The sequence below is a fragment of the Loxodonta africana genome, chromosome 26 (genome assembly GCF_030014295.1).
Source record: "Loxodonta africana isolate mLoxAfr1 chromosome 26, mLoxAfr1.hap2, whole genome shotgun sequence".
NCBI lineage: Eukaryota > Metazoa > Chordata > Mammalia > Proboscidea > Elephantidae > Loxodonta > Loxodonta africana.
Genome location: NC_087367.1, coordinates 16,562,354 through 16,580,277, shown reverse-complemented (window position 1 = coordinate 16,580,277; position 17,924 = coordinate 16,562,354). Strand labels below are relative to the sequence as shown.

At 42.8% G+C, this 17,924-nt stretch overlaps 1 protein-coding gene across 1 annotated transcript in view; it reads right to left on the bottom strand.

The window, feature by feature from the left end:
- Positions 1-17,718, bottom strand: part of SRBD1 (S1 RNA binding domain 1) — a 235,540-nt gene extending 217,822 nt beyond the window's left edge. The window contains exons 1-4 of the mRNA XM_010595907.3: positions 17,665-17,718; positions 13,947-14,026; positions 10,293-10,473; positions 1,629-2,012 (exon numbers count right to left, since the gene is read on the bottom strand). Coding sequence (XP_010594209.1) covers positions 1,629-2,012; positions 10,293-10,473; positions 13,947-14,026 — 645 coding nt within the window. The 5' untranslated portion in view covers positions 17,665-17,718. The remainder of the gene's footprint in view (positions 1-1,628; positions 2,013-10,292; positions 10,474-13,946; positions 14,027-17,664) is intronic.
- Positions 17,719-17,924: the final 206 nt, after the last annotated feature.

Below are 17,924 nucleotides of genomic sequence, written 5' to 3'. Positions count from 1 at the left end.
ACAAAAAAGAGTAGCTGATGAGGCTGCTTATGTACAAACAAACACCTCATGGGACTTGGTGCCTTGCTTTGGACGTTTAGGGTCACGGTTTCATGGGACATCCCAGTTAACTGGCCGAACAACATGTTTAGTGCTTCTGTTCTACTTCTAGTTCAATGTGTAGTACCTGGGACCTTAAAAGCCTGCAAGCAGCCGTCCAAGGCACAACAACGGGTCTCTACTCACCTGAAGCCACAGAGGGAAAAGGAGAGTCAGGAAGAGGAGGATATGGAATCTGAGGCTAACTCGGTGGTGCTCGGCTACCACTACGGAACATTTGGATCAAAGATTCCAGAGAAAAATCCTGATCAAGAGGGAAAATGCGGAACAGAACTTCAAATTCTCGTGGACACTAGGCTTTCTGGAGACGTGGAGGTGTCTGAACCCCTGAAACTATTGCCCTGAGATAATCTTTAAACCTAAAATCAAACGTATTCCCTGAAGTCATCTTAAAACAGAGCAGAAGTTTAGCTTAACTGGTTAAAAAAAAGGTCTACCTTGAGCATTATGCCCTTTTAAGAACTATCTATATGGGATTAAATGGACAAAAGCAACTTGAAAGATTAGATAGGAACTTCAGGGGGCAGTGAGTTTTTATTAATGACGGAGGAGCAACTCAGAAAAAGAAGGTGAGAATGGCTGTACAAGTTGAAGAATGCAATCAATGTCACTGAATTGTGCACGTAGAAACTGGTGAATTGGCGTATGTTTTGCTGTGTATAACTCTCAAGAACAAAAACAAAATAAATAAAATTTAGGGGAAAAAATCTGGTGATATTCTACTAACAGACAGTAGAAAGAAAATGCAGCATGGGTAGAAAGAAGTTTCTCTGAAGAAAGTTCCAGATGAAAAGTAGTGTTTGGATCTGGCAGGAGTCCTGGTCTTTAGAGGAGCGATTCTCAGCAGAGGAAGGAGCACACGGCAGAATCACTACAGGTCAGACAACCGGGAAGGAGCTCACCCCCAGCTCTCCTGAGAGGCACTGCCATGATGAAGTCTGAAAGGGTCCCTGAGTGTGCTGGAGCACACAAAAGGTTGAGAATCACTGCTCGAGAGCCACTCTACAGGTCCTCTCTACCACCTCCAAAGCCAGCCGAAGAAAATGGGAAACACCATTTTCCTGTAGTAAGAGATATCATTCTGGCATTCTGACTTGGAATTCTGATAGGATTTTTCCTTTAGAAAACTGCTAGGCCCTGTTCTTAGTATACTCCATTACACTAAGGGTTAAATATCCTAATGTGGGAAAACACAGTCTCAGTTCAAAGCCAAAGCTTAACAATGAGTGATGGGGGACCCAATGTGTTAGTCTGATGACTCCGTAGTGTATGTCCACTAAACAACCTTGATAAAGACCTACCCTGATTGAGGTCACAGCTCTCCACTGAAGAAATGATGACGATAAGCTGTCATACAAAACAGCATACCCAATAAAGGGACCAGTGGCCAAAGCCTTCAGCTAATCACTGGCAAAGCTGAAAGAAGAACTGAAAACTCCCAACCCTCCCCTTAGCCAGCACAACCCCTATCCTAATCAAAAAGAAAGGAATCAAACCAAGCAAAGTGACAGAAAAAGGCAAATCCATACCTGCACGATGTCCCAGTGCATCTCCACCTCCTCCTTAACACTGTTGGCACTTGCTGGAAACCTGACAGGCTGCCCCTGGGGACACGTTTCCGTCTTCATTTTCTTCAGAGGGGGCTGACCAAATGTAAAGTCGTCTTCATTCTTTCCCTTCTTGCATGCACTTTCCCACTCGGTGCTTGTGGACGGCATCTCTGGAGTAGTATTTCCACCCTCTGCATTGGTGCCCTTGCTGGTTTCTTCAACTTTCAGCTTTTTGGTCCTCTGAGCTAAAGGTGACTGAGCTGAACTTTTCCGCTTTGTCTTTGCTGTTTTCGGAGCCTGCACAGTATCCGGTTCATTTTTTCCCTCTTCCAAATTGACGTCAGCAATAGCCACAGAGCTATTCTAACAAACCACAAAAAACACATTCTTAGAAGAGAAAAACCAACTGTCCTGGAATACTACTCTGCAATAAAAAGGAATAAATTATTGATAGGCCAATAATTTGGATGAAGCTCGAGAGAATAAAGCTGAGTGGGGGAAAAAAAAAAGCCAATCTCAAAAGGTTAAATACTATATGATTATGTTTATGTAACATTCCTGAAGTGACAAAATAGAGAACAAATTAGTGATTGCCAGCGATGAAGGGAAGGAGGGAGGAAGGGAGGAAGGTCTGCAAAAGGATGGCACCAGGAATCTCTGCGGTGGGTCTGCGGTGGTGGATACCCTGAGCCCACACATATGAAAGAACTGCATATAATACACACGCATACACACAAATGAGTACAAGGAAAACTGAAGCAATCTAAGTAAGACTGGTGGGTTTTATCAATTTTCATCCTGGTTGAGATATTGCACTCTAGTTTTATAAGAGGTTGCCATCGGGGGCAACTGGGTAAAGGGTACATGGAATCTCTCTGATTAGTTCTTACAACTGCATGTGAATTTACAATTACCTCAAAATAAAAAGCTTAATTTAAAAATAAAAGTAAAGAAAGGTGCCCAGGTGGCACGAACAGTTAAGCGCTCAACTGCTAGCCAAAAGGTTGGAGGTTCAGACCCACCCAGCAGCGCCATGGAAGACAGGCCTGGCAATCTGCTTTTGAAAAATCACAGCCTTGAAAACCCCATAGAGCAGTTCTACACTGGACTTGTGGGGTCACCATGAATCAGAATCTACAACAACCCTTAAAAGTAAACTAAGAGAATCTATATTAAAAAGGAAAGAATACATCTCAATGCCAGAAAACCAAGATCAAAACTTGTAATCAAATGCCAGCCATTTAGGGGGAGAAGCGTAACACTCCCACACTCATAAAACTCCACAGGCTACACCTGCCACCAATTTACAAAGGACAGAGGACAGAAAACACAGCATGGCAGCAGGGCAGTATCAAGCATTTTTCTTTAGTAGGAGCCCTCACAGGAATCCAGGTATCTATACCACCACTAGCCCCCTCCCCAAGTGATGGCTCAGCTGTGAAGCAATGAGACCTGGCACCCCTCTTGGCACTGGAGAAAGAGTGGTGAGTACGATGAAGACCCTGCCCTTCAGTCCCAATGGTAAGATAGCCCTGTTGTGAGATGGGCAAACTACTTTAGCTTCATGCAATTAAAACGTTCAACTGTCATTCCGACAAGCACAGTGCCTTAGACCAGAGCTGACATTCACTAAGCCCAAATGAACTCGTCTAATCCTATTCTGAGCCCATGCTCACCAAGCATGATTCTGATTATTATTTAATTCCCTACTTAGTTCAGCCTCCAAGGAGAGAAAGTGCTGCTCAAAAGATTTTCAAGTCCTTGTGAAATTAATTATTAAACCAGCACTCTGGTTTTATACATCACTCTTGCAAGCTTGGCAGATGTAAAAGCACCCATGAGAATTACAGCTGTTCCTGAAATGCTCACAAAATCACATTTCTTGGTTAGAAACCCAGTTCCATTATGTACTTCTGTGGACCGTGAGCAAGTTACTTAGCTTCTCTTGCCTCAGCTTCCTCATCTATAAAATCAGGATAACAGCACCTGCCTCAAGAAGTTCTCATGAGGGCTAAGTAAGATCATAAAAGTGCTGAGCACATTGTCTGGCTAATGGCGAGCACTCAACTATTTGCTAACACCACTACGACACCTCGACCACCTCCTAAGAGAATAAAAAGTAATGAAGAAAAGAAGAAAAAGTAAAATGACTACAGGTGGAAGATTTAAAAAAAAAAAAGGGGGAGGGAGCCAACAATCATAAATTAGACACTTAAAAATACCTTCCCCTGAGGTTTAGGGTTATGGTTTTATGGGACAGCCCAGTTAGCTGGCCTAACAACACGTTTGGTGCCTCTGTTCTACCCTCATGTTCAATGTGCAGTGCCTGGGTTGCTTGCAAGCACAACAATTGGTCTCTACTTGTCTGCAACAACAGAGAAAGGAGGAGAGTCAGCTATAGGAGGACATGAAATGTGTAGCTAACTGTCTCCATGGACAACTGCCTCCTTGGCCATGAGACCAGGAGAGCTGAATGGTGCCCAGCTACCATCACTGAGCATTTTGATCAAAGATTACATAGAAGAATCCTGATCAAAAGGGGGAAAATTCACAAAGGAATTTCAAATTCTCATGGATCCAGACTTCCTGGAGCCACAAAGGCTGAATGAATCCCTGACACTACTGCCCTGAGATAATCTTTAAACCTTAAACCAAAAATATCCCAAGTCTTCTTAAAAAACAAACAACGGTTTAGCTTAACTAGTAAAAAATGCCTGCCTTGAGCATTATGCTCTTTTAAGAACTATCTATATAGGATCAAATTGACAACAGCAACTTGAAAAATTAAATAGGAACCTTAGCGGGCAATGAATTTATGTTAATGGAGGTGGAACAACTCAGAAAAGGAGGCCGAGAATGGTTACACAACTCGAAGAATGTGATCAATGTCACTAAAAGGTACATGTAGAAACTGTTGAACTGGTGTAGGCTTTGCTGTGTATATTCTCAACAACAAAAACAAAATAAGTAAGATTACATAAAAAAAGAAAAAATCTAGGAAAAGATGAACAAGGAAAAAAATTAAATAAAGCTATCCTTTACTGGGGAAAAAAATACACACACACATATACATATATACACATATATATATATCTTTCCTGGAGTTTTCAGGCAAGATTTTTCTAAACTACTACCTCTCAAAGTGTTGTTCATAGACCACTGGGGGGCCCTGATACCCCTGCAGGTGGTCTACAAGGTCCAACTATATTTATAATAATGCTTAGACATTTGCACTGATTGTGTAAGGGCAATGCCGGCACCTCAGCACAAACCAAGGCATCGGCACCAAGCCACTCTAGTAGTCATTGTTCTCTTCGCTGCCAGGCACTTGCAAAAAACAACAAAAACAACGTGAGTTTCACTTAATGCCCCTGAGGAAGTAGTAAACATCATTAATTGTATAGGATACGGACCCTTCAGAAGGCATCTTTTCAATATTCCATGACGAAAGAGAAAATCCACACCAGGCACTTGTGCTGCATCCCTGTTGCTAAGACTGTCTCGAGAAAGAGCACCCGGGCAGTCATCTGGGCCGTCAGCTGCACTAGCGTCTCTTTCCGCACTGCTGTCGTGTGCCGCTGTCTGTAAGACAGAGCAGAACTGCCCCACAGGGCTTGCTATGCTGCAACCTTTACAGGAGCAGGTCTTTTCTCCCACAGAGTAGCTGATGGGTTCCAACCACCAACCCTTCAGTTAGCAGCCGAGCGCTTAAAATCATCAAGCTCCCTTCTTTTTCCACCAAACGCTATTTTTACTTGAAAATAAACAGGCAGACAAACTATGATTATTCAGACTTGAGTATCTGGCAGATATTTTCTCATAAAGGAACTAAGTGACCCTATCACTTCAAGGAAACAACAAACATTTGTTGCCAATAATAAAATTCAGGCCTTTAAGTAAACATTAGAATTTTGAAAAATTTGTATCTGCCACTGTGAGCTTGACAGCTGCCCAACATTGTGGTGATATTAGCGGTTATATTAACAAATGTGATTTTTTAATACTGTATGATGACAGGTGCCAACTTTTAGAATATCTGCATAAATCAGCAAACCAGTATTTTTCAAATGACTAATACATGATTTTATAAAATCATGCATGGGTAAAAGACCCATTCAGATCACAACACAGACCAAGGGGTTTTACTTACAACAGAGTATAAAAAGTTCACTGGTATGGTTCCAAATCCCACCACGGAACAAAACCTCTGAGGAACTACCTACCACTTGTTGAGTTTTGATGCAGTATCAAACAAGAACATTCACAATTATCTAAAAAAAAGTTACTACATATCTAAGTAAGGCAAAGTTTTCTTCACACACTTCAGCCATCATCTATTGTTAGACATTAAAGTTACCTGCAAAATATATAAAACAACATCATTCTAATTTTTTTGTTTTGTTTTGGAAAAATAAGATTATTTTTCATTAAAAAATATAATTTTCAGTAACATGTATAGGTTTAGTGTTATTTTTTAAAACCTAGTCATGATTTTTTCATTTTCTCATTTTAAATTTCTAATACAGTAGCTATCTATAGATATAATAACTTGCATGAACAAAAGCTCCTTGGGATTCTCAGTAATTTTCACAAGTGAAAAGGAGTAAAAAGTCCAAAACTTTTGAGAAACGTTGATTAAAGCTATCACAACTTTAAAAATCTGTTTTTTAAAGTTGCTAAGATTCCATAACCTCCCTCAGGGACATACTCAAGTTTAATAAGCCTCCATGACGATTTTTTTCCTCCTTATATTTTATGGGAATCTTCCACGGACTGAACAAGAGTTCATTTTAACTTCATGGTTTTTTCAGTCATTCTAAACACTCTGAATTACATCTTGGTCATTACACAGTCTGTGACTAAATCCAAGACTCCAAAAAATATTTGACCGTTCTTTTTTGCTATCTATGTAAGCAATATATTATCTAAATCTAAAAGTAGCTGGTATCTTTAAGGATCAAATTAGTCGGACCTTCAAATCAGTCAGACCTTGCCTTGAGTTATATGCCTGAGCTTCACAGATAGCTGGGGAAGGATATGGGGCCAAGAGGAGCCATTAAAAATGAGATGTAGAAGAACGTTTTTATACTCTGTACGGATGGATCAGATCCCTGGTGGCACAAACGGTAAAGTGTTCAACTATTAGCCAAAAGGTTCGCAATTTGAACCCACTCAGAGGCACCTCAGAGGACAGGCCTGGTGATCAGCCTCCAAAAGGTCACAGCCTTGAAAACACTATAGGGCAGTGCTACTCTGCACACACAGGGTCGCCATGAGTCGGAATAAGCTCAATGGCAACTAACAACAGGGATAGATCCAATGGAAGAAAAGCTGGCAACAGAAGAGAAAGAGAATGGTTGAAGGAGGGGGGCAAGAGGGGACAAGATCTAGAGTGTAAGTGGTGGGACTAACCTCTGATAGGAGGAGTGACATTGTCTCCACTCTAACAGGACAGAAGAAGATGAATGTAAACGTAAGTAGCTCTGTGTAAGACAATGAAAAGCTTCATACATTATCAAATACGTAAAAGGCAATGTCAACAGCTGACAGTGAGACAAGAGAAAGGAATTCCAGAGGTTTAAGAAAAAAATAGAAAAGCAAACCTGCTGGAGGAAAACAGTGAGGCTTCCATGTAGTTCTGTGTGCCATTCTGAGGTCTGAGATTTTAAAGTCAAAGGAAAACAGCAATATTCAGCTGCCTAGGTGCAAGGCAGAGAACAGAAGATATGGCTCAACCAGGGCTGAGGTTTTATCAGCCATGTGCGACAAAAAAAAAAGGAAGAGGAAAAATGCTGAGGCTATTTAATAAAAAAATGATTTAAATGATAGATCATGGAATCTAACTACACAAGGTAGGAAAGAAAAGGCTGAGCCGATAGTGAAAAAGTGCTACAGTCAAAGGGTTAGGTGGTGGTTCTCTACCCTGGCTATACATAAAAGTCACCTGAGAAGCTTTCCAAAAAATAATACCACTGATGCCCTGGCCCCAGCCCCAGAATTCAGATTTAGCTGGTCTAGAAGAGGGGCCTGGGCACTGGCACTTTTTTCAGCTCCCCGGGTGATTCTAAGGTGCAGCTGGGGTTGAGAACTGCTGGTAAGAGGTTGGGATGAGGTTGCAAAAGTGTGACAGTGAGGGGTCTTGAACAAGTGAGCTAAAAGAACAGGAGACGGTGGTGCTAAGGAGGCAGAAATGTGAGAGGCAGCACAGTTTCTGGTGATGAGAAGATTCAGACTGAGATAGGATCTTTTCTATCTCAAGGTAGAGAAGGAGGACAGGTCACTGGAGATGGAGGGCAAGGACACAAGGGTATCCTCCAAGCAGTGATAAAATCACAAGAATGATGATAGAACATGGCATAGCCAGGAAGACCTGAAGCAGGTGCTAAAGTTGTCAATGAATGAAGATGAGTGACCAGGAGGTGGTAAATGCCAGCAACATGGGAGGGGGGAAGGGGGACAAGACACTGATGAGGTAGCCTGAATCTTGATGAATTTTGTCACTGGTTTTGCTAAAAATAGGCTCAAAAAAAAATTGGCAGGCTGCTAATTCTGGCTCTATTAAAACAGGATTTTTAATGATTTTGTTCTGTGGCAGTTATAGCAGAGCAAAATGCCAAATGTAATGAAATGAAACCTTCTAACATGGTGCTTCCAATGAGCTACAAAATGTATGATGTGGGCAGTCTGAAAAACATTCTAAACATCCTCAGAACGTCTCTTAAGTAAGAGACTTTCTATTTGAGTTTCCTCTTTTCCTTTAAAAAATATCCATACGCCAAGCGTGCATGGAGGGATCAAGAAGTCACCATGACAAGGGTTGTTAAGCTGTGAACCCTTTTGAAATACACTTTAAAACTTAGAGAACATGCCTGTGTATGTTTCACTGAGGAACAGGTCCATAAACTTTATCAGACTCTCAAAGGCTTTGTGACCCTAATACAAAGAATCGCTCAACTGCAAGATCTCCTAGGATAGGAAATAAGCTATGCCATGCTTAATGAGAAACCTCCCAATTCAGTCAGCAGGATGATAGAAGCCTGTATTTTCTCTGCTGTAAATAAAGCCCATCCACTCACTAAAAGCACGATCAGTGAAAAGCTTGCATATGAAGATGAATAAATAGATGTACTGGTTTACTAGGAAACATTTTTATAGGATTACTAACACTGCCTGATAATAAGAGAAAAGACCGATTCAAAAGTGTCTACTCAGGGGCCCAGCAAAGTACAACACAGTGTCCCGGCTACACACAACAAACGTGTCCATGGAAAGCTGTGTTTTCACTGCAAATTAAAAGAGTATCATTATGAATGTACTAGGGAAGTTGTCATTTAAAGAAACACCACAGCCAATGATTCTGGATATAAATAATTCCTTTCGTATAGTAAAATAGCATATAATTTGCTGTGCTGGGTGTTTGTGTCCAGTGTGATACAGATAAAGTGATTGCTAAGGGTGAGATGTACACACATGCCAGTTGATAGATACTCCTTCTCCTTCAACACAGTGCATCTGATAGTAAATAATATTAAGATCTATGGCAGGAGGCACCATTGTCGTGAGGTTTTTTTTTTTTTTTTTTGTCATTTCCATGCTCTGTCCTACTGTGTGTAAAGAAAAAGTAACATCAAGAAATAATCTTTGATGGTTACGAAGGAGGAAAGGGTTGGGGAGGGAAAAATATTAACTCGACAACAGACAAGTGGTAACCTAGTGAAGGGTAAGACAGTACACAATACTGGGGAAGTCTGCACAACTTGACCAAGGCAAAGGCATAGAAGCTTCATAGACACATCCAAACTCCCTGAGGGACCAAATTACTGGGCTGAGGGCTGGGGACCACGGTCTCAGGGGACATCTCGCTCAACTGGCATAACATAGGTTATAAAGAAAATGTTCTACATCCTACTTTGGTAAGTACCGTCTGGAGTCTTAAAACCTTATAAGCAGTCATCTAACATACTCCACTGAACCCGCCCTGTCTGGAAGCAAGGAAGAATGAAAAAAACAAAGACACAAGGGAAAAATTAGTCCAAAGGACTAACAGATCACAACTACCACAGCCTCCATCAGAGCGAGTCCAGCACAACTAGGTATGCCCAGCTATCACCACCAACCGTTCTGACAGGGATCACAAGAGAGCGTCCCAAACAGAGCTGGAGAAAAATGTAGAATAAAATTCAAACTCATAAAAAACGAACAAGATTTACTGGTGTGACAGAGTGGGGAAACCTCAAGAGTAAGGCCCCTGGACACACTGAGGTCACTCCTGAGGTTTATCTTTCAGTCAGAGCTTAGACAGGCACATAGAACAAACAAAATATAAAACAAACAATAATAATACACATAGCTCAACTATGTATATGGGACTAAATGGGCACACCAGCCCAATGGCAAGGACAAGAAGGCTGAAGGCGACAGAAAAGCTGCAAGAATGGAAATGGCGAACCCAAGGTCAAGAAGGGGAAGAGTGTTGACACACAGCAGGGTTGGCAACCAATGTCATAAAACAATATGTGTATTGTTTAATGAGAAACTAATTTGCTCTGTAAACCTTCATCTGATGCACAATTAAAAAAAAAAAGTAACATCGCCAATTAAGAAAACACTACAGTGTTTCCTCTATTTAGCTAAGGCACCTACCAGCTCCTCCTTAACAACCACGTCTTCTAAGCCATCACTGATCTTCGGGCTGTGCTTCTTTACCCGTGGCATCCTCTTCGGCTTAGATTCCTTGGGAACAGGCTGCTTACGGCTTCTGGGGACTTTCTTTTGGGGCTCCCAAACACTATCTTCCTTGTCATCTTCTTCAGACGAAGATGATCTAAGAGTAAATTGCCAGAGAATTTCCAAGGAAAATGAAGCCAAACATCAAAGGGAAAAAGGAAACACATGCCATGCTTCTTGAACAAACAGTAATAAGGCAGGAGGTGTTTCAATGTAAAGTGGAGTTATGAGAGTACAGGTGATCAGCACACATTGCTAAGAACTAAAACAATAGAGTTGATCAGGGAATGATGTACAAATACCCCTAACAGCTGTAAATCACGGGTCTCTCCATTCTCCCCTCTGCTGACAGACAGGCTACACACATACACTCAAAACTTGGGAAATTATTATTGACAAGTAACTCACTTAGTCATGTCATACCATAGTCAACGTGAGCTTTTCAATTTCAACAGTGAAAAACACTTAAATTATTTCCTAAGTGTTAATTAATCAAATTCACTTAAATTGTATTAACGTATTCAAACCAATGCAAGGAGTGGGAAATGGCTTTAGGAAACACTCTAAGTAAAAGCCCAACACACCAAACCCTTCCAACTGCTTTAATTAGCCCCTTTCTTCTTTTCACAGAATAGATTTGCTTCCTGATTCAACTGGATCAGGTGCAGCTACACACTTTTCTAACAACTCAAGCATCAAATGCAGAGGAAGAGCAGGGAAAAAACAGCTGTGTGAGCTCTGGTAAAGGAACACCATGCTCCTGGCAACCCAGCGACTCCTGCTTCTACCCCTCCTGCCAGAGATCAATACTGGTGGAAAGGGTGACCGCTTCCTTCACTGACAGTAGTGAATAGAGCTATCTGGCTTTTTTAATGCCTTAAATTCTGCCTGGAAGCAAAGCCTGACTGAATGACTTCCTAGCTAAATTATGCTCTGTTGTTGTATGCTCTCTAGTTGATTCTAACTTATAGTGACTACGACAGAGTAGAACTGCCCCACAGGATTTCCTAAGCTGCTCTCCAGGTCTTTTCTCCCGTGGAGTGGCTGGTTGGTTCAAACAGCTGACCTTTTAGTTAGCAGTCGAACACCTAACCACTGCACCACCAGGGCTCCTTAAATTATGCTTACACACTCACACCCTTTTACATCGAGTAGATTCTGGCTATAGCAACCCTATAGGCCAGAGCAGAACTGCCCATTAGGGTTTCCAAGAAGCGGATGGTGGATTCAAACTGCCAAGCTTTCCATTAGCAGCCAAACACTTAACAACTGCAATACCAAAAAAAACCCAAACCCACTGCCGTTGAATCGGTTTCGATTCATAGCAACGCTATAGGACGAAGTAGAACTACCCCATAGGGTTTCGGAGGAGCAGCTGGTGATTCAAACTGCTGACTTTTTGGTTAGCAGCCATGGCTCTGAACCACCACGCCATGAGGGCTTCATTGCAACACGGGGATCCTTAAATTATGCTTAAGAGAGCATAGTTACGACAGCTGAAGCCACTGATATCCTCCAAGTGGGTTATCTTCAGAGGTGAATGCTGCTAACTAAGGAGTAAGCAGACCACAAACAGAAAATCATTGAAATAATACAACACAACAGCCGTGAAACTGAAAAGGTACTGTGGGCTAGGAATTAGAAAACCACAGTTCCTCCACTCATACTGTCACTACACTGAGCACCTCGTCACCTGTCAAAAAGGAGTACTGACTAACTCTGTTTGCACAGAAATATTACCAAGTGACAAAACAGACACAAAGGTTCTTTTAGTTATTATGAAGAAAAACATCACGTAAGTACAGACGTGACTTCATAACAAATGTAGCAGCTAGTCAATTCTCACTCCTAGTCGTTTCTGACCTCTCGGCAGCAGCTGGCCCTCACTCAAAGAGCATCTTCCACACACCTCTCAGGAACTCCGCTCCCTGGTTTCCTCCTGTAGAACTTTGCTGGCAGCTTCTCCTCAGTCTCTTTTGCTGACTCCTATATGATCCTACCTCGTTCTATGGTTGAATACAGGAATCTCAAGTTCATATCTCCAACATGACCTGATTTGAGCTCAAGACATGTATCTAATTTTGCTTGAATGTCTAGCAGGCATCTCAAACTTAGCAAGTCCAAACAAAACAGAATTTAAGCTCACCACCCTCACACCTGTTCCTCTTCCAGTCTTCCCAAAATTTCTGTCTTTCCTTCACAACAGCATGTCCTGTCCACTAGAGCTTCAAATCAGACAACTTCTCACCACTTCACCTTTAGGACCCCACGCTTCCACAATAACCTTCTTAACTGATTCCTCTTCTTCCATTCCTGCCTCCATACAGTCTGTTCTCCATCAAGAATAATCTTTTACAAACGTAACCTGGATCATGTCACATCCCTGCACAAAACTCTCCAATGGCCTCCCAACCTACTCCAAATAGGATACTAACACTCTATCACAGCATATTAGACCCTAAAACAAACAAAAAAAAAAACACACCCACTGCCACTGAGTCAATTCCAACTCACAGCAACGCAGTAGGACAGAGCAGAGCTGCCCACAGGTTTTCCAAGGCTGTACATCTTTACAGAAGCAGGCTGCCACATTTTTTTCTCCTGTGCAGTGGCTGGTGGATTCAAACCACTGATGTTTCAGTTAGCAGCCAAGCGCTTTTAACCACTCACCACCAGGGCTCCTTAGACTAGTTCTGACCCATTCTAATCTCATTTCCTACCACTCTCTGCCTTGGTGATTCTGGTTTTCTTGCTGTTCCCTAAGAACCACAAGCTCAATCCCTGACTCAAGGTCTTTGCACTTGCTGCTCCCTCTACTTCGCACACTCATCCCCCAGATCTTTGCAAGATGCAACCACAAATCTCATTTAGATCTCTGTACAGTACCACCTCCTCCAAAAGAGCTTCCCTGAATACTCTATCCAAAACGTGCCCCCAACAACCACTCTCTGTGCTCTCTATCCCCTCGCCCTGCTTTCTCTTTCTTTACAGCACAGTAATACTATTACCGCCTAACACTAACCAGTCATTTATCTACGTTTCTTCTAAGCACCTAAAGCAGAGGCTCTCCACAGGGGACAATTTTGCCCCCCGTCCCTCGGGGACATCTGGCAGTGTCTGGAGATACTTCTGATTGTCATAGCTGAGGGAGGTCACTATTGGCATCTAGGGGACACGGAGGGACAGTTCCCCATAAGTTATCCAGCTCAAAACATCAACAGTGCCAATGCTGAGAAACTCTCCTCCAAAGCAACACCTCATCCTCCCTGGCCTTAAGGAACTTATATCCCAGCGTCAATACTGTATGTTTAGTTGTTAGTTTATTACATGTTTAGTCATCTGCTCTCTCTACCACTGAAATGGGAGCTTAACGCTTATTCAATACTTTATCGCGAACACCTAGACAGAACCTGAAAAAAGCATGAGTTTAATAAATATTTGTTACATGAATGAATGAAAAAGGCACAACCCATTCAATCCAAATGACTTAAGAAGTCAGTGAGTGAGAGAGCGCAATACTCCTTAATACAGAAATCATTCCCCCACCCCGTATTACACCAATATGCTTACAACTCCGAGAAGAAAGAACATTCATCTTTGGATGCGGCAGCCTGGACCTTTAATTTTGCTCTTCTTGGCAATGATGACATCTGGAAGAAACAGAACATGAAATCCGCACGACTTCAATAGTCTGCTCACTTTACTTGGCTATAAAATGATATATCATTCCAAACTAATACTCTAATAACTCTGCAGCTAGAAGACGTCATGGGGAAAAACCAGGAAGATCATTCACAACCCCAAACACTGGTTTCCCCTCCTATGTGGCTGCCAACTACAGGAGGAGCTGACGACCAGCTGATCGTTTCAAAAGCCTTAAGAGCGTGGGTCATTTCTGAAAAATGTAAGTTCCTACAGGGTAACAGCTCTTAGTGTTTTGAGAATTATATGCTTGAGTACCCTACAAGTGTTATTTGATAGTGATGCTATCCACAGCAAATAGAGACCTCTTTACAAAGTTTACAGTCGCGTATGTAACACCGAATGACTGGGTAAGCAGACAGGTTATTCCTAAAACAAGACAAACCATTTCCTTATCATACATGTTCACAATACATAAACAAAACTATCAATCATTAGTGCCACTAGAAAATATTTACCAAATTCAAAGGCAAATAACTGGAGATATCACATAATACAGGATGTAAATAAACTTACTTTAAGATTTATTAACTAAAGAATATGGGCCAAGCCAGTCATATGTTAGAATGCCTCTAGTTCTAACCCCCACTTGCCCCGTGGCAATACCGAAAGGGTTATTATGATCTGCCAGCAGCTACAGGTTAACTCAATCCAGTGAGTTCAGAACCACTGTGGAGGACAGGGCCCTGACAGAACCAGGAAAAATCTCCAGGGAGTAGGCAGGGTAATCTTCAGTCTTTTCCTTCACGTAACAGACACTTAATTCCCATTATTACGGAGTCAATTCCAACTCGTAGTGACCTTATAGGACAGGGGAGAACAGCCCTACAGGGTTTCCAAGGCTGTAACCACCATGGGAAAAAAAAAAAAAAAAGAAGACTGCCAAATCTTTCTCCCACCAAGCCGCTGGTGAGTTTGAACAGCCAGTCTTCTGATTAGCAGCCAAGCACTTAACCACTGCACCACCAGGGCTCCTTGGCACTTAATAGCTGCTGTATAGATGTGTATTAAGTGAACATAATACTACATACTGTAAAGAAGAGAAATTGATAGCAGACATCTTGCTTTGATTGTGAAGTTTTCTTCCCCATGAAACCAAACATTCACTTTAAAGAAACTCCTGACCAAAATTAATCCTGCCAGCATTTTTTTTTTCTCTCTCATCCAAAGTTGCAAATCACTTCTTTCCTGTTGGAAGCCAGGCTTGCTTAATTTGAATCTCAAAGACATGGCTGAGAGGAAAGGCAGAGACCATCTTGTGACCTGGTATCAATTTGACCTCAGTAAAAGAGGGAGGGCACGGTTCAATCACGTCAAGATTACTCAGTGGTTGATCTTCTGTATTTCTCCCTCCGCTTCTCTTTACAAGCCTCATTTTCCCGAGAAACCATTTTAATTCCCTGGAATCCAGACTTCTGGGTCTATGGAGTTTGGGTGACCCACCCAGGCCATCTGCCTTCAGGTGTCCTTTTGAACCTTGAGCCTTTAAAGAACTAGTTTTCCTGACATCGCCTTCAGGTCAAGCAATAGCCTAGTTAGCGGCTTAGCAGAGACCATTTTGGGCTTTTTTGGAGAGCATCTATTCGCAGTCAGTTTCGAGAAGCAGGGACTCCAGGGTCTGACTGGAAGCTGTGTTTTAGGATATATGGCATGTCCTTAATGACTCTGTTTACGAAACCTTGCACAGGCTCTGACTATATCCTGAGAAAGCAATAAGAAAGGTATTTACAATAACCTGAAGGAGACTGGAGCCCTGGTGGCACGGTGGTTAAGAACTCGGCTACCAACCAAAAAGTTGGCAGTTTGAATCCACCAGCTGCTCCTTGGAAATCCTATGGGGCAGTTCTACTCTGTCCTAGAGAGCCACTGTGAGTCAGAATGGACTCGATGGCAACGGGTTTCAGGAGACTACCCCACCCAGACCTTGCCTATATAGCCTGTTTTCACTGTTCGTTCTTCGCAGCACCTTCTTGATGCTTTCATATCTACTCAAAATAAATATATTGTTATGTTGATTTCAGGTGTTTCTCTGAGCACTTAGGTTTTTAACTGTACCTTGCTTCTTTGAGCCATATGCCCTTTTTTTTTTTTAAGAATCAAAATGGTCTCCCTATATGCCTATAGGAGCCCTGGTGGCACAGTGGTTAAGAGCTACAGCTGCTAACCAAAAGGCTGGCAATTCAAATCCACCAGCCGCTCCTTGGAAACTCTATGGGGCAGTTCTACTCTGTCCTATAGGGTCGCTATTAGTCCGAATAGACTCTACGGTAATGAGTTTACATGCATATAGGATAACTTCTCTGAATAAACCTTATGCCCAAATTTCACTAAGTTTTGATTCTTTTTAACTGAACACAGAGGCATGTTCCCAATCAGTAAGTGTAGGTTGCTGTGTTTCTACCAGAGAGGCACTAAACTAGAGCAAATGAAAATTGAGGAGGGTAGGGGGCAGGGACACCTGCACACACACAAAAATAAAATAGAAAAGAACAATAAAAAATCCGAGGAGGGCAGAGGGGGCCCAAATCCTTAAGAAGCATCTAAAGTATCTTCCCTGAGGCAACCACAAAAGTGCCTGGAACCAAGTCATTAAAAACATATAGTACAAGAGATGGGTGGGGTCTTAGAGATCAGATAGCCTTGCAATATTTTCATGAATGAGAAGCCTGAGATCCAGTGGGGTCTCACTCAAGGGAACAGAGATGTAGCAGAGGAAGGACTAGAATCCAGAGGAAGACCAAGACTAGCTTTGTTTCCCATTCCACACACCATTAATGACTTGCTGTCATATTGGGAGGTTTGAGGAAAGTTGCCCAGAATTCCCTTCCTTTGCTACCTCAACAGCTACTCAGCGCATCCTACATGCCAGAAGCCCTGGTGGTGAAAAAGATGTGGCAGTCGGCTTCCGAAAAATTACAGCTTTGGAAACCCTATGGGGCAGTTCCACCCTGTCCTATAGGGTCACAATGAGTAGGAATCGACTTCACGGCAATGGGTTTAGTTTTTGTATATGGCGAGTACACTGCTGAAGCTGGAGCTGATTAACACAGGGCCCTATGACAGTGAAAGGATGCTTCTTCCTCCCTCTCCAGTAACTGTTGCTGTTAGGTGCGGTCCAGTCGGTTCCGACTCATAGCTCCCCTATACACCACAGAAGGAAACACTGCCCGGCCCTTCGCCATGCTCACAATCGGTATGCTTAAGCCCATTGTTGCAGCCGCTGTGTCAACCCATCTCCTTGAGGGTCTTCCCCTTTTTTGTTCTTTTTAAAAAATGATTTCCAATCTCCAGTAACTAGGGGAATAAAAACAACCTAGGTTCGCCTGGGTTTTTCCCCCTGTCTGCCCCTATGCACTAAGAACTGCTGCAATTCGGCTGAGAACACGCGCCAGCTGACACGCGCCACCTAAGAGTTGTCTGGGTGTTGGTTATGAGACACAGACCAATGCAGGAAAATGTAATGAAACTTCTCATTTTAAAGGGGGTGTTTCTTCCCAAATGAACGCTCGGAACTTTTTAAATGGCCCCCCAAAATATCAGAGCCCAGGCGTAGGGCTCGCGCAAGCCCGCAAGCCGCACAGCTCACCTTTCCGCCTGGATGTCTGAAGCACCGGAGGCCGTCTGTGACTGCACCTTCCGGTTCCCGCCGGAAGTTTTTCAAACGCCAAAAGTCCCGCCTCTCTGCTTCCTGACAACCCTACGCAAAGGCGCCGCGCGGCCGGAGGGGGTGGAGCCACGATGAACGGAGGCGGAGCTAGAGCGAGATTCCAGTGGGAGCTGCGGGGCGGTTCCCTGCGCCGAGGGGCGGACCGTGTCCTGTTTCCCTAGAGCTGCGTGACGTGGGGC